At 38.7% G+C, this 23,557-nt stretch overlaps 1 protein-coding gene across 7 annotated transcripts in view; it reads right to left on the bottom strand.

Moving 5' to 3' along the window:
* TRPM3 (transient receptor potential cation channel subfamily M member 3) overlaps positions 1-23,557 on the bottom strand; it is a 424,598-nt gene that overhangs the window by 29,231 nt on the left and 371,810 nt on the right. For 5 of the 7 annotated variants that reach the window (XM_027708978.1, XM_027708976.1, XM_027708977.1 and 2 more), the window contains 6 exons: positions 22,575-22,803; positions 19,949-20,116; positions 18,838-18,963; positions 12,510-12,650; positions 6,273-6,401; positions 3,852-4,103 (listed from right to left, as the gene is read on the bottom strand). In XM_027708978.1, the coding sequence (XP_027564779.1) occupies positions 3,852-4,103; positions 6,273-6,401; positions 12,510-12,650; positions 18,838-18,963; positions 19,949-20,116; positions 22,575-22,803 (1,045 nt within the window). The remainder of the gene's footprint in view (positions 1-3,851; positions 4,104-6,272; positions 6,402-12,509; positions 12,651-18,837; positions 18,964-19,948; positions 20,117-22,574; positions 22,804-23,557) is intronic. The other 2 variants (XM_027708979.1, XM_027708980.1) reach the window with 1 other exon arrangement.

Here is a 23,557-nt window from a genome sequence, read left to right as displayed (position 1 = left end):
CTGAGGACAAGTGAAAAAAAGCAGGGGAAAGAAAAGTCTTGAGGTCCATAAAAATGTAGAAAAGAAAGAAAGAAAAAAACGTTGGGGATATGAGAGAGGAATTAAAGAAATTAAAGAATTAAGAAGGAATTAAAAACCAGTGAAGTCAATCACCAACATTTCTATGATATTCAGGGCACTAATCTCTCAAGAAAATACTCTTCAGAAGAGGAATTCCAGATCATTGTACTTCAGAAAGCAGTCTGAAATGCGAAAGCTGCATAATCATATTTTAGTTCTTACTGCTTTTAGGGATGGAATCTGGAGGTGAAATCTGATTCCTCCTTTCTTGTCTAATCAGACATTGTTTCAGATAGAAATATAGAACATGATAAACGTAATAGAATGGCTACTTTAAAATGTCGTGCAAACAAAAAACCTAATGAGTATTTTGTGGCAATTTAAGACCATATCCTAAATGCTGGTTTTGATCAGGATTCACACAGGTTTGACTTCGTGTTGCAATAAATAAAATTTTCAGTGCCATTCTCCATTAAAGATGCATATTAGCTTTTCCCTCCTTCAACTGGATATCTTCTAAACCCTCAGTAACTTGTCTGAAATACAATTAAATAGATGGGCAAGTTTCCCTCTAGCCTGCGGGGTCAAACTACAATTGCTATTTTAATAAGGCAATGGCCATTTCAATTGTTCTGAAGAACTTGTTACTCATCTATTTAAAAAACTGATAAAACAAGGAACTGTTCGTACAGTTTTATGAATAAGCTGGCTCTATTTGCCCTTTTGTATTTGCAGAAAAGCTAAGAAAATGTAGACATTTCCACACATTAAAGGAACAGATATATCTGATTCTCTTGACATTCCACAGTGATGTCATTTCATTCCTGAATAAAAGGGAAGTAAATCTATCACTTGTGCAGAGATCAGAAAAGCACATTGTAACAAACATATTCTGTTACTGAAATTAGCAGATAATAATAAACTTGGTCATTCAGTTTCCTCCTCGTATCTTCAACTTTGCTTTAATCTATTGCTTTAAAACCCCTCAAGGCCTATTCCTGCCCCTTGCTTAACCTCACTTGCATATTTGTTCACAGCGCCCAGATGTAAAACTTTTTACAGCTATTTTGTCATCTGCAATGTAGAGGCTGATGAAGAGAAAGTTCCTTAACATTGGAAAGATAGAAAGAGCCATCCTTTTCCTTTGGAGTCTAAAACATACAAGAGAAGCTCTAGAAAAAAGTTCAGGTGTTAAATATGGTCTGTTGAGGACCTCAGTACTGTAATGGGCTTACTCTGTAGAAATATGTACAAGTCACCTTGATGTTCTTCATAGTACTGAGTGGAACTTGAAAGATCATTCAGAAGACAGAACCCAAGGAAGTAAACAGACGTGATTTAGACAAAACTACACAAGGGAGCCCAGTGCAGCCTGGATTCAGCAAGTGCAACTCCCATGGAAGTCTGTGCATGAGTTGGACATTGCACAAGAGAATAAGTGGGTCAGAAAATAGATGTGAGAGGCTAATTTGTGTAGCCAGTTGGGCATTACATGTATGGGCAAAGGGGATGTGTCAAAGTTGCTGAGTGCATGGAAAGTTGGATGAAGTGTGAAAATCAAGTAACAGGAAGGCAAAAAATAGAAGAATTTCCCTCCTTTAACAGTTGCCCACACCTTCAGAATATGTTGACAGTTAAATTCAACACCCTTTAAGTGTGTGCTGAGCCTACAGAGGCCAGTGATTTTCCTGCATTTGTTTCCCATAGAAAGTGGAGTGAGGTTTGATTTGTTGTCATATGTAAGAATGACAAAGGAATGAAAATTCCATTTATTTCAATCACTTCCTTTCTGTGTTGACTCCAGGAGAAAAATAAACCACTTTTTATACTTCTGGTGGAGGTGGGCTCCTAGAAGCCATTATAACACTGACTACTAGAAGTTCGTTATTCATGGCCACTCTCTATTATTAAACCGATGCTCACATTGCCTGTGTTAGCACCACAGCTCTTAAACTTTTAGTGCATGTAGCTGTGAAAACTGAAACAGAGTGTAAAGGTAGTTGTTTTTTTTTAGAAGTTTCATACACCGTGTATTTTGTACTGATGGAGAGACATAGTCTAAATGGGGCAGGGAAGAAACACGATAAGACAGTAATTTCCTTTTGATTTTTGTTCCTTTCTTGGGTGCTTCTGTCCTTTCACAATTATCTCCAACAAAAATTATCTCAAAAAAAATTTCACAATTATCTCCAACAAAAATACAGAATACCTCTGTATTCTGGAGCTCTGCAAAACCTCAGGTCAACATCCTATTGTTTCCTTGAAGGAAGGACATTTCAAAATCCTGTTTAGAGGACATAACAATTCAACAGTCACTTTCTTTTGTATTTTCTGTTTTGCCCCTATCTCTCTCTTTATTTTTTTTTTCAGTAAGCTGTTCTTTCTTTGTCAGACCCACTATGGTGGGTTTGCAGTTGAAAGCTGGTAAATTGAGGGCATAAGACAATTATTCTCCGGTCACCTGTTGAGTAGGGAGTGTAACTGGACATGTACTTTGTGTTTCAGTTTTAGATCTGCTCACTGAGCTTGTTTTGACTAATGTAAGACCAAGGAAAGACTGTAGTCCATGCACTCATATATGCACCTTTTTCCTACGATGGTGAGGATGGATGAATCTTTTCTTTGAGGACCATTGTAAGACAAAACAGACAGCCTGTTTGGACTTTCTGATTATTGCCCACATACCACTCAGACAGCAGTAGTATTTCCATTTAGAAGACCTAATATTCTGTTTACTTTTTTAACCAAATACCAGCTTCAAGGGGCTTTTATTTTATTTAAAAATTAATCTTAAACCCCAAAATGCATGAAACAAACATCATTTACACAAACAAAAGCTGGATAACTGCATATAAAACATGAACACATATTAGCTACATGTGCAGGTATTCAAATATCAGGGATACGTGCACGTGAGTCTGTAAATTCACCCATTTTCTTTAATTCAAATGACCAAAATGCTGCTTTAATGCAACATTATTGAAACATAAAAAGCCAAAAAGTCAAAAGTTATGCATGTGGCAGGAAAACTCGGTTAGAATGTGGTGCAAATAACATCAAGGTTGTGTGTTTGATCTCCATATGAGCCATTCACTTAAGAGTTGGACTTGATGATTGATCCTTGCGGGTCCCATCCAACTCAGAAGCTTCTGTAAGTCTGTGATTCTGTAAAATATGTCTTGGTTCCTCCTGTATGCAATCACTATTACATAAGCTATTCATACTGCTGCCATGGTGTAAACATGTGATGTGGCCAGGAGTCAGAGGCTGCACTTATGCAAATGGATTTATCATCTCTCAAGGACACACCTGAACTTGAAAGATGGAAGAGCATATGGGTATGGAGCAAACTATAGAAAGGTTGGTCTTAGTCATAACCATTACGGTTTTGAAGACACCACAAAAATTACAACACATTGTCTTTGAGAGTCTCAAGGTACTAAACAGCTGAACACTTTCTTTTTCCAACCTTAACAAACCACTTTCCTTTACAACTACCATTTTCCCTCTGCACTTTCTGCAAATGAGGCACAGAGGTGTAGGATGGATGGCTCTGTTGCTGAAGAGAGATCTCAGAGAAAGACAAACAGTACATCACTTATCAGGACAGAAAGAGTCTAATACTCAATTCTGGGGGTCTGTGCTGAGGTTTTGGTTTAAGGCAGCATTATCTTACATGAAAATACTAATGTTTAAAAAAAATACAGGCAAAACTGCAGCAATGTCATTGGCCACAGACATTGAATCAAGAACACGCTGGTAAAACACAGAAGTACACCAACTTCTCTTACCATTTTCCCAATCATCATAACATATGGTCCCAAATACTTGTTTACTCCGAAGATGTCTAATAACCGTATATACCAGTAAATGATGTTAACACAGTATATCACTCGTCCATCGCTCCGGAGTGGCAGATCTTGCAGACGGAGCACCATCCCAACAGAGAACAGGAGGATAGCTATAAGGTCAGTAACATTCCAGTACTCTTGGAGCCAAACTTTTACTTTTTGTAACAGTTTCCCAGGCTCAGACATCAATATCTGAAGGACAGAGGAAATGGAGAAGAAAGGAGATGAGCTGTTTGAATTTAAGCTTGGAGAAATTGTAGTAAACAGATAGATGTGCCGCACAGGCCAATATCTCATGTACTCCCTGATTTCTTTTTCAAAAATCTTCCATTTCAACCACTGCTAGCATGTATCTATGTGCAAGATACTTCAAAGGACAAAGTGTTTGCTTGGCCTAAAACCCTCATGAAATTGGAAGAAATATATGTATATATTTCTCTTTTTCAAATTTATTAACCCTACTTAGAGTCTTGGAATAGAGGGAGAAATATAGAAGGATATTTCATCAGAAAAATTCACATTTAAAGAAGCTGTAGGTTTAAAGAAAATTATTCTAAAATGTATATCAAATGGCCAATAATAACCATAAAGATCTGCGTTGTAAATTTAATTTACAGAGATACTAGCTATTACTTGGACCTGTTTTTGGAAATAAAGTTCCACAGCCAGCAATATAGTTCACAAAAATAATTAATCTTACCTTATGAACTTATCGTCATTCTATTTGCAAGATCATTAGTGAAACTTGATTGTTTTCCTGAATTCCTCGTAAAGCTATTCCTTAAGTGATGTCTATCAATAAGTCCTAGCTTTTAGTGAGTTAACAAGCTGTTGGTTTTAATTTTCTATATTTAGCCAAAGAACATTTGAGCAAACTCATACAGTTCCTTAAAAACTATGAATGCCACCTTATAATTTTCGTATAATTAATTTTCAGAATGAATTTTAGGCTCATCTGTGAACCTCCAACATCTACTTCGAAATCCATTGTGACAAAAGTTCTTGAAAAACTTTTGTAGAAAGGACGATTTGGGGTGAATGATTAGATGAAAACATGGCACACACAGTTCTTATCTGCAGCCTTCCACCTACTGAGCCAGTGGTGGATTTTCTCCATCAGTGTTGCTGAGTCCTTGTGTGGCTATTGCCTGTTTTCCTTTTTCTTTTGCTTAGTGAGGTATATTCATAGACCTCTCAAGCAGTATCTTTTCTCTGTTCTTTTTCTTTATAGAGTTTACAGTTCATCCATCTTTGAAGCCTAAGTGGCTGTTGCAAGTCCATTTTTAGTCTAGTGCTCAAAAGCATTTACTTCAGAAAATATGAACATAGCTGGTAACGGATTCAGCCCAAGGGTACAAATGTGCTGTTTCAGCTGATGTCAATGGGACTTGCACCCACTCCCATTAGGGCTGAACTGGGCCACTGGTGTCACTGTGGCATAAATGCACATTTGGCCAAGTGAAAGGGTACAGCATCAGCTGCAAGAGGGAGAGACCACAAGGGGCAGGGACAGCAGAGCCACTTCACTCTGTCTGTAAGGTTCCACCTTAAATGCTCTGTCTCTATGTGTCTGCATTCACATCTTTAGGAAGATGTGTGTTATTGCTTGAAGTAATTAGCAAAAAATTTTCAATATTAAAAGAGAAAAATACTATTAGAAATGTGCTGCAGTATTCAGTGTGGACCTAGCTTTTCTCCCAGGCCTAACTTTTCTCCCAGCTATGGGTCATTTTATTTAAAGCCCTTGTATAAGACACTTGACTAGACAGAACACCTGAAATTTTGAATGACATCTATTTCATTCTATTCTATTTCATTCTATGTGGTGAGGTAGGTATTTGAACACAGGCTTTTCAGTTGTCATGCTATCACCATGTCTCTGTGTCCATTCTGTTTAACCATAGCCACTTTTCCTCTCCCTGAAACATACATCAGTTTCTGAGTCACGTTTCAAGGAATTTAGCTGACCTTTAAGATTTTTCAGAAGACCACCCTGTACTTGTGACTGCTATTAAATATGCATCACACTGAAATATGAACATGGAAATTCTGTGGGAGAAAAAGGAAGGAAGGAAAGAAGGAAGGAAGGAAAGAAGGAAGAAAGGAAGGAAGGAGAGGAAAAAAAAAGAAAGCAATTGTTCATTTTAAAATGGCTGAAGATAATTTTTTTACTGCTGTTTTTTTAACAATCCATCTGCCTTTCTAAGAAAAAAAAGGACAATTGTATGATAAGCTCATTCATAAAAAAATATTCTGAGAAAAATAATAAAACCAGGTACTAAAATTAAGAAGAAAAACAAACAACAAACCAAACCCCATGCTTTTTCCTTTTTTATTCTCTCTTAGTTGGGATGATTTTACCTCTCTCATCTTCTCTATTCCCAGAGTAAAAATATATGAGATGACAATCCATTCCTGTATAGATGGCCAGCGATCCATCTTCACTAACACTATATAATTGAACAACATCAAGTAGCCTATGTATGCCAGCTGTAAAGAAACAAAAAGAACATCAGTAGTCACTATATTTATACAACTGAGCCAGTTTCTTCATTTGATATTCCTGATTTTACTATAACCAGACTTAAACAGACAAAAGATAAGACAGTGTTTTGGGTTGTCTCAAAAAGCTCACATTAAATCACACACAGTGTAGGATCTCCAATATACATGCACAAATGTCCTCTCATCCAACTACATCTGTTTCCTCAACAAAACTGTATTAATGCAGTTCCCCTGGATCATCCACAGTTTGATGGAAATTCTAATAACACTATGTCAACTACCAAATTAAGTTACTTATGTGAAGACTTCTTCCTCATCTGTCTCTAACAGCCTTTACTCCTCTAACACCCCTCCTCTGTGTTTTTTCCCTCTGTTCACCTAGTCTAGGCTGACTCTGGAATTCCAAATCCTTTTTGCCTAAGGTTTAGAGGTTTTCCATGCTGGTGTAGTACTGACCTAACTTGTACAATGTTTCCTCTCCAGAACACCCAGGCATAGCCATGCATTCATTTACCTTGTATTTTTTGCAAGTTTTAAAGTGTAAATGCTTTGTTTTTCCTCCTCTAATATATCCACCTTCTAGCCTAATTTTTGATTCAATGGGAAGTGTAAATTAAGTTTTAATTTCTTTCTTCTTTCTTTTGATGGGCTGAATGTAATTAAATGGTCAGTCAAAAAAAGAGAAGACAGGCAAATGAAAACACCAGCTTCATCAAACTCAGAGAAATCTGACTGTCACACTAGAGCACGGGTTGTAGCATGAGTGTGGCTGGGATCTGTGGTGGCCAGAATCCATCTACCTGTCTACATTGTCTTTCAAACAGCAGCCCTACAAGAAAATGTATCTGAAGCCAAATTTAAATCAGAGAAAAGATGACTCAGTTCTGTGCATGAATATTTAGTCACTGTGGCAGAAATCTGTATTCCATACATCTGTATTTTAATTCAGTTCTTCTCTCTGAACTGTGTGTTACTCACATTTATTGTATACTTGGGGTCAGATGTAAAATGAAACAACCATAGAGGGCCTTGAGACTTTGGGATAGGATTATTTCAGTGTTCAGCACATCACAGAATGGAATTTATAGTCCTACTGTATCAGCTAAAGAATATTACTTCTGTTCTCTGTAAAAGGATTCTGGCTTGTGTTCCAGTGACTGGTTGAGGACACTCAAGAGAATTCTTTCTATTGGCCATAACTATCAGTATAGAGAAGCCAGACAGCTGGAGCATTACTTCTTGTCTACATAAAACGGTGGGGGAAATGATCTCACTTGACTTTTAGTTTGTGAGAGATGTTGAGTTGCAATACTCTTCCCCTAACACTCCTAAAAGAAATGGAGAGCAATGTTGACTTAGCATCTAGAGTGACATCTGAGTCAGCAGAAACTCTGTCTGGGCAGGTAGAACTGAACACATGCCTCCCTAGCTGAAATAACACCTTCTAATATAGCACAAAAAGCCAGGTGATGCTGTTACCTAATATGCCTCCTTTTAGACCTTATTGATTACTAATTATCAGAAAATCTAATTTGGTTTGATTCAGCAGCCTTTGGTGAGCATTAGCAGTGGCAAAAGAATAGGGATGTTAAGGTTACAAAGGTGACAGAGTAACTAGGGGGTTTTGTTTCTTCTTGGTTTTCTTTTGAGATATTGGCATTGTTTGGCTTTGGGTTTGTTTTTTTTTTTAATGTCAAATCAAACACTCAAAATTGCAAAAAGTTTTTGCTTGGCAAAAGAAAAACAAGATCTTGATTTGTGAATAGAATGATTCTGAAACTTCTCCACTTTAAATAAGAAACAAAGCCTTCAGATAGTGAGTGACACACTCCTTCTCCCTACCCAGACCTGTAACTTGCTATTGCCTTTCAGGAGGCTATCTTTATCCCAGACTGTGGTCAAACCTCAGAGCAGTTGCCCATCCTGGTACTCAAGATTCTTTTAAAGTGCTATAACACAAGTAACTGAACCCTCTTTTGTTTTGCTTTTACATGGCTTGATAAAGACTAGGAACTGCCATTGTCACCCTTGAGGGCAGTACCTGAAGAAACTAAGGAAAGGAATGCCCGCTAAGAAGTTTCTAGGGTTGCTCCCTGCCCTTCTGTGGATGCAGTCCCATCCTATAGAAAATACTTGAATACTCATTATGGTAAGGGACAAACCTGGAAACTGTACTAACAGATTAGTGCTTCAAGAGGGAGATCATCCTTCTCTTTTCTACCTCATTTCAATAAATAAATGATCATACACTGAATTGGTCTCAAAATGCAAAACTTAGGGCAAAGTTCTTCTGATGTTTAGAAGATGACTCTTACTCAGGGCTCAATTCCCTCTGCAGTTTTCCTCCTCAGAAGAGGCAGAAATGTGGCCTTACTTCCTGCTAGCATTTCAGTTAATGTTAGTAGTAGGGGTAATTAAAAGGGTAAGGCCTTCCTCTCCTCACCAAGCAATCTGTGAAATGAAACATTTGTGTCACGGTTTCCAGTGCAACAGCCATGAAACAGAACAGAGTAGCTGACTTTTGAAATTGCTGCATGTCCAGAGAGAAAGGCTGAAGTTGCGTTCTTTTTGTGTTTGGTTTTGTTTTATTTTGTGGGTTTTTTTGAGAAAAAGTTGTTTAGCATCTGTTGAGCCAAAATGATACTTACTCAAATATCCCATTTAACTCACTCGTGTATTTTGAGAATGAAGGTAGATATAGCTGTATAGTAATATATATATAGTAACATGGAATTATAGCGTCCTGAAAAGGTGGTCAGGGCAAGAGAATGTCCCTGGGAATATCCCTGGGCTTGAGTATAGGTGGCTGGCAGAAAAGTAGGGAGTGAAAGGCTTGCCCTAACCATTTTAGTGGGGAAGAAGCCTGCGTGCCCCTATGCAGTTGCGAGCTATGCTGGCGAAGGTACATGCAGGCAGGGTCTCCGATGGCAGACAGGGTCAGAAAAAACTGAAAGGGCCAGATAAACTGAAGGGTCAGATAAAATGTGTCCATGGGCAGGATGGGCTCACTAGCCTTCCAGCAGTCATCCTAGGAGAAAGGGCAACTGGAGCTCACTTAGCCCTGTAAGGCCATCCATCTAAGAGAAGGATACTCTAATTAAACCTATGTCCTGAGGATCTCGCTGTCAGTGTCTAAGCTCGCTCAGCCCTGGCAAATGAACCTTAGGATTCAAGGGTGGGTCCAGTTCTGCACATGCTGCGTCTCACCTAAAAAATCCATTGTGAAGGCTCGAAGGTTATACCCACATTTGTAAAGCCCTGTAGCGACAGGTGACGATCAAAATGGCAAGTGATAAGGTGCACTGGAAGCCGCAGACCCAACCCTGCATGCAGGCGGTTCAGGACATTGGTCGCCTGAGACTACCCCGGAGATGACAGTCTCGTTCGGCAGCATCCTGAATGACCAAGGAGCCTTTTTCAAGGAGAGCACTGCTTGCTCCACTCGGAGAGGGGCCTAGAAAAGATGGCCTAACCAAAGCTCATCTCTACCCTTCACCCGGTTGGTTAACCGTGGCCAACGGGCATCTTCTAATTGCAGTCAAACAAAGATTAAGAGATGGTGAACTTGCCACTGGCTGCCGCAAGAGAGGAGCCCTGAAGAGGAGATATAAGGACTCTGAAACAATATCTCAGCCTTGACCATATTGATCTTCATCACTGTTCTACTCTGGCCTCCATTCTGGAGGCCTGGAGACACACCATCTATAACGCTGCTGCTTCCTTTGAGAACGCACGCACGATCACTCTTGAGGGGAAAAGACAACGCAGAAAGAATCGTGTCTTGCCAATACCATCCAAGGAGTCTTTCTGCTGTGCCTTTTGCAACCAGATTTGTCTATCTTGGATTGGCCTCTTTAGCCACCAACGCGCTTGTAGCAAATGTGGGTAGAGTCCTTCCCAAATCTTTGTTCGTGAAGCCTAGCCATGATGATGATGAGGGTGATGATGATGATATAGTAACAGAGATAGGTAGATGCAAAATTATCAAATTATTTTAAATGGTATACAATAGCCATAGGTATAGTTCTTTTACTTTATTTTTCCTTTTACTTTGGACCCTTTACTTTGGAAATTGGGAGCATTTCTTTTGAAATCTATGATTAATATTTGTGCCTGTGTGCTTGTAAAAGTATGGTAGGCTGTGCAATTTTAACCCTTCTCTGAAAGTTGTTTTGCTTTTAGTCTCCAGGAGTTTCCCCATATAACCAGCTGGTAAGCATTGTAGCCAGAATCCACCTTAACTTCCTTTTTAAGATCCAGTTTTAATAAATGACCTCAATTGAGATTTGCCTCGGGACATAAAACTGTAAGAACAAATCTAAATGAAAATGCACTATTGATCTCTATCTCCCATTTAAAAATTGAACAGGGAAAGCCAGGATGCTTCTTTCCATTTGCAGTATAAAGACTTTTCTGGTTGTGCCTAATACACACTGGAATTCATACTGAGACAAGGATTCTGATGAGCAGTTTCTAGACTTATTGGCCTGATTAACATTCAATGGCCACAGAGTTCAGCAAGTAGAGTGTCCACTACAGTTCAGACCTAATTGATGTGAGTTGTTCCCAATGTGTGTAGATGTATTGCCTGGATCTCAGCAAGGCAATTTTTCTTATAAGAAAGTCATCTACAGAAGGATCCATTCTTTGTGATTTGTTGTGCTTTCAGCAGAATAATGGAAAATATAAATGGGAAGGACCACCTGAAGTCATCTGGCCAATTCCATTGGGCTGAGGCAGGACTAATTCCAGTGTACCATAATGGACATATGTTTTGATAAGATAGGTTAGAAATCACTAGTAATGGTAAATCTACCATGTCCTCACACGGTTAATGACCGTACTTCTCGGAGCAGTTAGAAAGTGTTTCCGAACTTCTTATCTAGAACTACCTTGTTGCAATTTAAGCCGTTATTTCTTGTCTTATTCAGAAAGGATTTGGAGCTACTTATGCATATTTGAAAACTATTATATTCCTTCTGCAGACTTCTTTTTTTTTTCAGAGAAAACAATCTCACTTCCTTAAATCTTTTCTCTTAAGTCATGCATTATAGACCTCTTGAAATATTTTTCTTGCTCTTTTTTTGCCTCCTTCAAACCCCTCCATACTTGTCACATGATGCTGTAGCTGAACTGGGATAGAATATTCCAGCCAAGAAGACTGAAAGGATTACTTTCTGTGATCTTTTTACTTTTTGGTCTCATTTTTTCACATTCTAATGCAATTTGCAAACTTCAAGTTTGCATCATCCAAGTTTTGAATGAAAATATCAGCATCTGATGTAGGAGAGAACCCAATGGAATAATTTTCTGATCTCTGCTTCCAGCTTGATAATGAATAATTATTATCTACATTTGAGGACTAATCATCAAAAAGATTTTTATCCACATCATAACTTTAATATAGCAGTTATTAATTTAGCTGTGAGAAAACCCTGTGAAGCTTTTGGTACTCTTTTACTGTAGTCAAAATACATGACTTTTTTTTCTGCTCCATCTGTAAGGTCTGTTTACAAGGAGATCATACTGATTTGACATAATTTTTCCTGAAAAATGTACATAAGCTGTTGCTCATATCTTTGATATCTTGTGGGTACTTACGCACACATTTTCTCTGAGACACACTTTGCAGACTAGTCAAAACAGAAAGAGTAGAAAAATGTTCCAAGGAAAGATGTGCTCTATCTCCATCTTGTTTTTTTTTCCCCCAGAACTTATTATATAATTCAATATTCTGAATCAGCCCAGCCTCCCCCTGGGCTTACTACTGGGAGCAATCCTATTGTGAATTCTCCTATAGGGAATTCCTTGGGAGCACTGACTGAAGCAAACTGCCATTTATTGTTTTATTTAAAGAAAGATATACACAGTCATTCAAACTTTAGCCATTAACTTCCTGATTGAACTGGTAGCCTTCAAAAGTCTTAGAAAGGTTTGTAAGTGCTAGCAGAATTTCACCAAATATTTTTATCAAACTATTTATGGGCAAGCCCTCTAATACATGCAGATGTAGACTTTGAAGAAACACAAAAGATGAATCCCAATTCCAGTAGCTGTACAAATATAAGTAATAGAACAGGAAAGACTTCTTACCGTGTAAAACCAAAATTTAACGATGGGAGCGTTGTAAAACTCATAAATCTTTCTTCCAATAGGGATCATTCTGTGCCTGCTCTGAACTTCCTCTTCTTCCTTCTTTCTTGAGGACTCTCCATTCCCTCGTCCCAGCATTGCCTAGAGGAAAGGATATATTTGTGTTCATTTCTTTGTGAAAGGCAAATTAAACTATTTTTTGAAATGTCAACAGGAAACTGTTCAAAATTTTTCTGATTTCTTGATCTTTAGATAAAACCAGCTGACCGCAGCTGGGTGTAAAATGCTTTGTTCTCAGATTATCTTTTTTGCAGGAAAACTGCTGTTTACTATGTTGAAAACTGAAAAAGCCATGCTTTGGCCTCAACTCTTAGCTTCAGAGTGAAATTCTTGAGTGGTGAACAAAAGATGAGATGTGGAGAATATTTCTCCTTTTCTCCATTATGGACAGAAACACTTTTACCTGGCAATAGCTTTTTGGCATGTACTTCTATATAATAAACAGAAGCAGAGAGAAAACATATAAGTTTTGGTTTTAAACAAAGAGAAGTTCATAAGGCTGAGACTGAGAGGGAATAACAGGGGAAAAGATGAGTTGTCAGTTTGCTGGACAATGAAGCCAGTGTCTCCTTTTATGCTTATCACTGGATTTGGCACAAGGTATGATCCCACAGTGAACTTCACATGGATGTAGGAGCTAGTAGAGCTCACAGCTGCATTGAGGCCTTGGATTGAAATATCCATGTACATGGTTGTAGCTTGTTCTATAGTGAAGTTCCAGATTGCTCATGCAGTGCCTCTGTTAGGCTTGATCTCACTGTTACCACTGCAATTCAGACTCACTGAAGAACTACGCTGAGCTCCAGGAACACACACAAGTCCTCAGTATAAGTGCAAACCTAACAATCAGAAAAGGTAATATTTTGTTTACTCTTAATTTCGTGGTCCGCTGCAGAGAGGTGGAAGAACCAAACTATATAATCACTGAAGTTAGCGCTTAAAAGAAGGTGATCCTTTGTATTTGGAATGTAACATGATATATTAAATGTTCATTCTAAAGCAATTATTCAGTTAATAATAGACTAAGAGTGGATTTTAGGTCAGTGTGCGCTGAGCAAGTTCTTACTATTTAGTTTGTGGATGCACCTCTGGAATATAGCACTACTGCACATAGAAGCATTTGCAAGAATTGAGACATGACTGTCCTAAGTATGCAGGGGTTGCATGATGATGCATTTATTTAAATGTTTCTATAATGTTTTTTTACAAGTAGATGAAAGCTCTTTCTACTTATGTTAACTGAAGCAAACTTTCACCATCTGTGAAGTTGTTCTCATCTGGAACTTAAATATGTGGAAAACTAAGAGAACAATCAGATGCCAGACATACTGTCTTTCAATAAAAAGGTCCTTCTTTTATCTATCTCTGTTCTCTCTGATTCAACAGGATGTTCAGCACGTACTTAGCTAACCAGTTTCATGTGAGCTATTTCACCTCCTAGACCTCTGCAGGAACTGGTGATGCACTTCTCACATATTCAAAAGTAAGAATCACCATCTAACTTTTTCTTCCTTTTTCTACCCAGTGTGAAGCTATACATATACATCTTGTTCCTGTGAAATAGTAATTTGTAATGATAAGCTGATGACCATGTTTTTCTTTCTTTCAGTCAGTACATGTATTTGTAACATTATTAGGACTGTGTTTGGTCCAATATGGCTCCTGCCTAATATTTCTCTTTCACATCATTTATGCAGTTATTTTTTCCTCTAGTATTACTACTTTCCACGTGGACCCTTATATTTTTGAATTTGACTGTACATGGATGTTGCCCTGCTCATTTTTAATAAAATACAACAAAGATTCAGATAGAAACTAACCTGTTGGGACCCTCTCAAAACTATAGCCTGCTTTCATGTAGTTATATATTTCCTTTACCTTTTAATGGCTGAAGACTTTTAAGTTCATGTAGATAAACCAATAAATATTAAAAATCTAAATGCTCCTCCTGTTGGCTCTCACAGAGCACATAAAGCCCCTTAAAAGTCCATCAAGATTTTTATAAAAAAAGGAAAAGGACAAAGTGGCTGTTAAGCAGAGGAAAGGTTTTCTTCTAGTTAAGCAAGTAGCTTGCAAGAATATGAGACTTACTGAATATAACTACAGTAGCAGAAGTTATACAACTGCCACAGAAGGTATCATTACCTGAATGCTACAAACCCGAAGTGATTCTTTGATCTGTAGTATGGATTGTTTATATGGGTGTGGGGGGAGGGGAAGTGGAATAAGATCTGAATTTAGGAAAATTATAGCCTAAGAAGGTACTAATTTCTTTGCTTCTCCCTACTTCCTGATACCGTTCAGGGAAAGCTGCCATCTGGAGCTACAGAGTAACTGTAGCTTTTCCCAAGGCTTTGTCTCTGCTGTCCTCTGGTGCTCAGGAATTTTGCAGCAGAGTGAAAATGAATGCTGGCTACTTTAACAAATGAGCAAGGCTGAGCTTTAGTGAAAGGGATTATTTTAAAGAGTTTGAATCCTTCACATTTTTACAAATTTACTGATTCTGAGACAGACTTAGTTCTCAATGGAATCAGAGACTTGTGGATGTTTTTATGATAATGCTCTTTCAGTATCTGGATTTATGCTTTAGCTCATGAATTCTGATTTCCTATTTGCTACTTCTTTCTTGTTGATAATGATGCTGTAATTTTATCTCATTATAATTATTTTTTAATTAATTGTATCATATAATAATATCTTCTCCCCTCCCCCATGCTACAGATGGGGAATTTCTCATGTGGATTAGATTTGACCTGATCTTCCTGACTGTTAATTATACCTCAGTATTAACAAACTGAAAAGCTTCCCCATTAGAAACATTCAGAAATAACCCAAGTAAATGTGTCAACAGAATAACTGCAATGCCAAATGTGAACAAATGTTTTCCTTGGAGCTGGGTGCAATAGGATGGGAATAACTCAACACATTGCTCTGTGTGGGCGGCATCTCTAATACACGATTTTGTCCATGATTCACCAATGAGTCATGCAAGGTAAATTCGTCAGCAGCTCAGCCTCATTGTGAAGTACAGTACAACTGCATCATTTTAGCCTGAGGGGATTGATGTGCACAGAATTCTAAATGGAGATTTTTTTAATCAGGGTTTTTTGTTGTTGGGTCAGATTTTGTGTTATGTAATTGAGGACCATTTGCTGATAAGGATCCAGGATAGTTTTGGGTTGTGCATTTTTGCATTAATATATGTTAATTATCCTAAACTATATTTATTTGTTCTATAATGAAGTAACAGAAATTTCAGTCCTGCTAGAATGATTATAGGCTCTTCCAATTTCATCCTGAGCGAAATCTAGATGCTATATAGAGAATTACCCCGTGTTTACACAGAACCGGTGTGGAAATGGTCCATAGCTGAGTAGTTATACCTCTCTCAGCACACTCTGCTGTATCCTACACTATGTATGAAAGTGCTGCCTCCATGGCAGTTGTTCTGGGGTTACTGTATTCTGCTTTGAAATACCAGTAGAAAAAAAATTGAATGCCTTTGATTTAAAGATGTGTAAAATTGGACTTTCCATGTGATTGATGGTTCTTTAGGGTGAATACAGAGGAGCAGGGCTAAAGTGCCAGGAGCTCAGTCTTCCTGGCTGCTGAGCAGGGCAAAAGACACAGAGAGTGCCAGGGCTGCTATGTGGTGGTGCTATGGGAGGGGTTCCAAAATCCTTGGAGAAAGAGAGAAATCTCTCCTTATGGAGACAGTCAGCACTTCTGCCTAGTGACCACCAGAAGTGTGTCCCTATTCCATCTTCCAGATAAGCTGAACAGGTGCCTTGCTGCTGGCATGTGAAATGCTATGAGAGTCACCTTCCACAGGGAAGGGCGAGTTTGGCTAGGGCCACCAGGACATTAGTCCTCAGCCTTTCCTATGTTAAGAACTGTACTTTTAGTGATATAATATTTGGTTATTTCTTACCATGGAGCAAGGGCTAAGCATACATACTAGACATGAACAACGTGAACCCACAGGCCAACAGCACTAGCTTTGCTGCTGCTGAAAAGTCCTAACTCAGACTCCTAGACACGCCCATGGAAGTCCAAACTTTCTATTTATTGTGGAAAATTAGAGCAAAATGAGCAAAACAACAACTGAAACATCTTCTAAAGGACTTAGATGACTTATTTGTGTTCTGAAGTAAAACAATTTACTGGGGAACTGTAATATACAAACAATAAGGCATTGAATAGGGTTAAGGATGACTTCCAGAATCAGGGTTATTTTGGGAGGTGGGTAGGCTGCTAGGGTGTCTGACTGACCTAAAATCATCAGCAGTTAAGGCCCTGATTAGGACATTTTAAAAGCAGAAGACGTCCCTGGTCTTAGACTTCAGCTCCCTTCTTTTCCTCTGTGTCTAATATTTAGGATCAATGACTGGCAGTTCCATGAACAAATTGTGGTATATTCCTTGGTGCTGAGGAGCATTGATGAAAGCAGTATTCAAGTGTGTTTTTGTGAGTAGCCACTGTAAGTCTGTTGCTTAGCACCTAGGTGTTAAAGAAATGTGGGCCTAGCACTCTTATATATCTGTTATAAAGTTTAAAGCAGGTGTGAATAACAAGTAGCTTACAGTGAATAAACACAACATCTTCATAGTATATCCATATGTTGAGCTACCCAGTAGACCCTTTGAGAGGAGCACAAAGCAAATACATACTTGCATGCAGATGCACCCATGTGGAGACTTACTTCACTGTTGCTGTAGTCTGTGTGATCACATTATTTTGTGCATATGAGGTGTAAAATAATGAAAAGATCACTGTAGGCCTGTAAGTCATGCAGTCTGCACTAGTGCAGTCCAGAAGAAGAAATCGACTCTTTGGCCAGTCTTTAATCACCTGGGCTTAGCAGTGCAAGACATACAAGTCTTCATAAGAAATCAGTGAATAGACTTGACTAGATGAGATCTATTTATCTTCATTTTAGCAGAGAGAATATGGGTGTAATATAATAGGAATAGAGACCTGAGAAGTATTCATTGGGGATAACTAGAAAGAGAGTTAGGCAGATTGTTTCAGTAATACTTTATTTGCCAGAAAAGGGTTTTTAAGGTGATAAAATGATTTTTAATATATTAATGTTGTTTTTTAATCTTTAAGATTAGCAAAGCTCAGAAACCCAAACCATGGAAAAATTTTGAAAATATTTTAGACAATCATTCACCAATTAAGTAAATGAATAAAGGAAAACTGTATTAGTAATAAAAAAATTGTTCGGTTGTCCTGAAAAGAAAAAATGCGAAGAAAAATACACAGGTCATTCTGAATACAATAGTTGCAAGCTACAGTTAGGGTGAGTGACTGATCTGTTAAGCCAGAGCTCAGCAATGGATTAAATGTTTATGATATAACATCACAATAAATTGTTATTCTTAATAAACTACAAATAAGGTACCCTTAATATCCCTTAGGATACTGTGGCTAAAGGAAAAGTTCACAAAGCCACTATCCAGTCTTTCAGGCATTCTCTTGTCAGTAGAGAAGAAACCTGACCTAACTTATCCCAGACCATTTGACTAAGGCTGGAACAACACAAAACTTCAATCCAAAATATTTTCTAATATTTAAAACATGTTAGGTGACTAAATGTAACTGCCTATGGCATCTAACCACAGACATTCAAAGATCTCTTTGCTAGCAATTATTCTCTCCTCACCACTGAGGAGCACCTGAGCAAAGAAGCTGGGTTAGGAGCTCTATAGCATGGTATAGATTATATGCAGAAATACTGAGTCAGCAGAGGTGTACCAAAGATAGTTTTCAGTCTTGCTGGACTCCATAGAAACAGATCTTATTTACAGAAAAGCCTGTAAAAAAAAGTGTCTGAAACTTCATTAGAATGATGCACCAAATTTGAAGAAGTTAAGGGCAGTCAGTGACAGAAAAGAGCAATAGGACTGTCAGCACATGGAAGGGAGAAGAGTGGGAAAATCTAAGATTCATCTGGAAAAGCAGGTCCAGTGCACATATCACTTCTTTGCAGCAGGAGTCAGAAGGGAAAAAGGAAGCAGTATTGTAGACAAGAAACCAGAAGCTAACTGCAGAGAGATGGAAAAGACATTTTCCCCAAATTTCTCCCCATTGCCAAGAAAAAGGCAGCTTGCAAAGTGCTTATTTGATTTGAATAGGCACTTTATAAGTGGATCAGAAGCCAGGGATAGTAAATTGCAATCAAAAGCTAATGAGCAGAGAATGCCCCATTGCTTCCATTGCTGCTATTCTGACTTCTGGTCCTTCCCAACAGACAGGTTCTTGCCTGCAAACAGGTCCTGTAGGTGGGTCTTGTGGGCTGCTCCTTCGGCTTGCCTGCATATTGGGTCCTGTAGGCAGGTCCTTCTGCCTGCCTGCAGTCGGGCTCCTGTGGGCAGCTCCTGCTGTTTGCCTGTGGGAAACAGTCTGTTTTTTTTTTTTTTTTTTTTTTTTTTTTTTTTTTTTTTTTTTTTTTTGTTTTGTTTTGTTTTGTTTTGTTTTGTTTTGTTTTGTTTTTTTTAACTTAGCCAGGAAAATCCCTTTTTCCTTCTATGCCTCTATCCTGACCAGCTGGGACTGAGTTTTAAGCCTTTTCAAAGACATCACAATCAAACCCAAACAAATGCAAAACAAACTAAGCTAAGGCAGATCTGATAGCCTGCATGCTACTTGCCCAAATTAAAAAGTGTCAAACAACTCTGAGACCAAGAGACTGGAAGTAGATGACTTGCATAATTTTCAAAGCTTTAGTTGTTTGATTCCCTTTGTGGTGCAAATTATTCCTCTGAGGCTAAGTTATTAATACACCCAAGTCCCTCCTTACATAAATCTGCTGAGCTGCAGAAGCTGAGCTGTCTAGGTGCTTGTTAATGTCTTCCATGGATTAAAAACTGGATGTATGTTTGTGTGAGAGGTAATGACCACAAATACAAAAAGAATTTTGAAAAAAGTTTTCATCATTTTTCTGGCCTGTTTGCACACTTACTTGCCCTCTAATGAAGTTTTAACTAAAAAAACCCTCTGGCTTTTATGAATCATTAGGCATTTGCAACAAAAGGTAGACTTTACAAGCTCCTTTTCCACCAGAGAGGACCACATATCATGACAGAGTGCCTCTGAAATCTCATTCATTTATTTCAGACAATGTGGCATCAAATTGAGTCAAATTATGAGATATTACACCAGGACATGATGCATCAACATCACCATGCACTGCTGCAACATCAAGACAAAATGATGCCAACTTATATGGTTTGAGTACCCATGGAGGAGAGAGGAATGTGAAGAGTGGTATCCTATCATCTGCTAATTTAGCCATCAGACACTCTGTAATGCCTACAGAAGTAGGAATAACAAATTGACAGTGCTGAGGTTGATGATTTATTGTCAGCACTTACAGTGAGTTCCATGTCTTCCTCATCTTTTTCTTTCACTGGCTTCTCTGGTTCTTCTGGCTCTTTTTCTTGAAGATGGATCTCATTGGCCTGGGACATGTAGGGCATATCATCTTTGTTCTTGAACTCCAAGCTGAGGATTGAAGGAGGAAGTAGAATTCCTAGAATTACCTAAAGCAATAATAATGATAACAGTAATCATCACAGAAAGTAGATACGGTCATAATGGTTACTTAGCATCAAATAGAACAACTCCCTTAGGACATTTAGGAAAAGAAAGATATGTGTGCATGTGAGTTTCTACAACAATATAGCATTTGTCATTTGGGATAATGCTCTCAGAGTAGTGAAACAAAGCATATAACTTCTACTAGTGTTGTTGTGAATGCCCTTGAATATTTTATCTGTTTGTGCCTTATCAGACGTATGTTGCTACATACTAGAATATATTTACAAAGTATTATATAAGGTCAGTGGTAGGTGGGAGCACACAGGTGTTCAGACCTTGGACCTGCAAATTTCTGAATTTTACATAATAGAAAATGTAAGTGTAAATTACACACAAGCAGTATTAGTTTCTGCACAGAGGATTAATAGGTCTCAAGCTCTCTGTGTCCATGTTTAGTGCACATAGGTAGTCAAAGTGTGTGTGTACTGATGTGCTTAGATATGTGGTCCCCTTAGATTTTGCTTCAGTAACCAGGCCCTGTGTAATGGTCATGTTAATGCCAGGTCTTTCCTTTCTGCCTTCCCTCTCTTATGATACAGGAGTGTAGAAACCACTAATTTACCTTGTGTGGATATATAAGTAATGAACAATGGTTGGGGTTAAATCCTGAATAGATATCATAATAACACAAAGAGAAGTAGCCTGTCTGTATTCATATGCACAAGAAGTCTCCAGGTTATGCTGTAATCTCTTGGAGAACGATTTTGTTATAAATCCCTCCCTAAATGACAGTGAAACCAGATAGTTAGCTTGTTGGTCAGGAAGGATGACTGGTTGTGCTCATCATATCAGCAGACAGCCTGTGTGTTGTTGAAACCATTCAAGTATGCAATTAGGAGCAGCTAATGAATGCCGTGCCCTGTCTCAGAAGAGCTACTTATACTGCTCCTGCACTCACAAAAGCATGTGCCCAGGGAGAGGGGGTTACAGGCAGACCTGGCTTCACAGAGAGGCTATTTTTAAGAACAGGCAGGATTAAAAATTGCCTCTGCCCCTTCCATTGGTGCTATGTATCTCCAGCAAAAATCTAAAGGATTACATTCAGTCTTCCTACCATTTGTCAGTTTCGAAGGGAGAGCCTGGTTCTTGGGAAATAAACCATGACTCATGCTTGCAAATTTATTTCTTTGCCATGCTGCCTCTTACTTTTGTAGCTTGTAGCCTGCTTTAAACATGCCCTGCTAATGAGCCTCAGTGGAGTAAACCACAGACTAGAAACTGAATAAAAGACTCTTGTGAAGCCCTGATGTTACAAGAAGCTGAAAAGAAAAAGCCTGTTACCTTCAGTTATTCGCTATGAAAGAAAGGTCTATTTTATGGCTTAAGAGGTGTATGCTGAAAAGAGGAATGCTGAAAAGTAGGAAATCAGTTGCTGCACTCTTCCCTGTGCACTCAGGTTGAATATCTGCAAAACCAAACAGGGAACAAAGCAGCTGTCCCTCTGAAGGGCAACAGGCCTGTGAGTTAAGTCAGAAAATAGGTAGTAGAAATGTCTCGAAATGTGAGATTGTTTTCTATCTGTAGCAGAAAAACAACACGCACAGGTCCTGCAGGAGGGTGATGAGAATGCTATCAGCTACTCATTCTCATTTGTCGCTGTCACTGGATTAGACCCAGTATGATAATGATACATGTACTCCTAAGCATTCTTGACATTACTAAACGTCTTTTCACACAGCAAAACAGCTGAGCAACTACTACTTTTCATACACCCAACTAGTGCAGGAGAGACAATCCTTATACTGAAAATAGTTCTCAGTGATCTAGGAGGAAGAGGCAATTCCTGGTTATGTTCTGACTGGTGACTGGTGAAGGTGAAATGGACACAAATTAATCTCCCAGAATTCACCTTGCTCTGTTAGCAGTTTTGTCAACTGTGGAAATAAAGCTTAAAGAGCTTTGAAAATTGAATTGTCCTCTAGAGCCTCTAGGGTAGACCCTTCAGGACAGTCATCAGGAAGATTGGCAAGGGATTGCAAGGAAATTTGTGTTGCTTGCTTTTGTCTGTTCTGGAGAAGGTTGTTAGATCAGCACCTTTCACTAGCAGTTAATTCACTTACACATCCTTTTCTTTATCTCTAGAACACTTGGCTAACTCCTCAAGTATACAGGCAGGATGACACAATGATCTCCTGCCTCAATTCTTATTTTGATAACCAGTGCCAGAGGGGCCTTTGAGAAAGGGAATCAAAAAACTAAGTAATGTGCTTTGAACTTAGGTTTGAGACAAGTTTCCTGCTGAAAAACTGAACACAGGAAGAATATACCCTGCTTAATGTCACTGTAAATAAGAACCTGAAATATGGTTAATTGAGACAGTTATAACTGACTTGTTGTGAGCTCTGTCACCATTTATCAGAACTCCTCTGAATGTTTATTTTATTTTAAAACAGGACTCACCTTTAGGCCAGAATTTTTGCGCATCCGGAGGCGACCCATCCACATGTCTGTGAGCAGCATTTGGCTGCAAGTGTGAGCAATGAAGTCTCTGTGTTTGGCTGCCACTGCAAGCTGCAGGCATGTGGCATTGCTCCAGTTCTTCAGCTCATAGGTCAGCAGTTTCATTGCCAGTTGTTCGTCCTGCTTGTATGACTGGTCCAACAGCTCCACAGCCAGCTGGCCGAAGTCCCTGCAACAGAGGGACATCCATTCACTCCTGTTAGCCCACGTAGGCCTATGCAGAAAACACCTCTCTGCAACTGACAGCCTCTGTAAGGGGGACATCACCTTCCATCGTGCAAATTGTGATGTCAACTGTACATATGGAAACCCACAATTTCAAATATGAGTGTCTAATGTTAGGTATATAAATAAGTGCCCTGACTGAGCTGTGATGAACACCCACACCTACCAGCTGTCTGCTCCCACCTTCCTGCCCACCTCCCTGACATTTTCTAGCTGAAATCCTCTGGTTATCTGCAGCCTAAAGGATTGCTTCTGTGCTGTTTGCCCATGGCTTCATGGTCAAGTCTCTTGGAAAAAGGAGCATCCAATATCCCTTTTTAAATTCTGCACCTCCGACTTTGAACCTCAGGAAAGATTCTTATGGAATCTAGTATTTTGCCTTGCTCACCTAAGCGTGAGCTCTTGGTTAATTAACACTTTTGCCTGACTAGTATGTTCCTAAGGATTTCAATAACTGTTCTGCTTGGTATGTACCGAGTGTTTTGAAAAAGCACAGAGAAATATTGCAGCTTGTCTCTTGAGCCCACAGGGAGAACACATATACAATATAGATATTTCACTGCCTTCTTGACACCTTCTCTTTCAGAAGTTACACTGCTAGAAACTTTGCTACTCTGGTAGACAGATTGTTTAAAGGCCATTTAGATTTTCTCTAAAGGGACTGCATTTTCCCTACAAGTTAGAAAAGACAGCCAGGT

The sequence above is a fragment of the Neopelma chrysocephalum genome, unplaced genomic scaffold (genome assembly GCF_003984885.1).
Source record: "Neopelma chrysocephalum unplaced genomic scaffold, ASM398488v2 Primary Assembly neopelma1_96657, whole genome shotgun sequence".
NCBI classification, from domain to species: domain Eukaryota; kingdom Metazoa; phylum Chordata; class Aves; order Passeriformes; family Pipridae; genus Neopelma; species Neopelma chrysocephalum.
The sequence above is the reverse complement of the archived record's forward strand: the minus strand, read 5'-3'. Positions and strand labels throughout refer to the sequence as shown.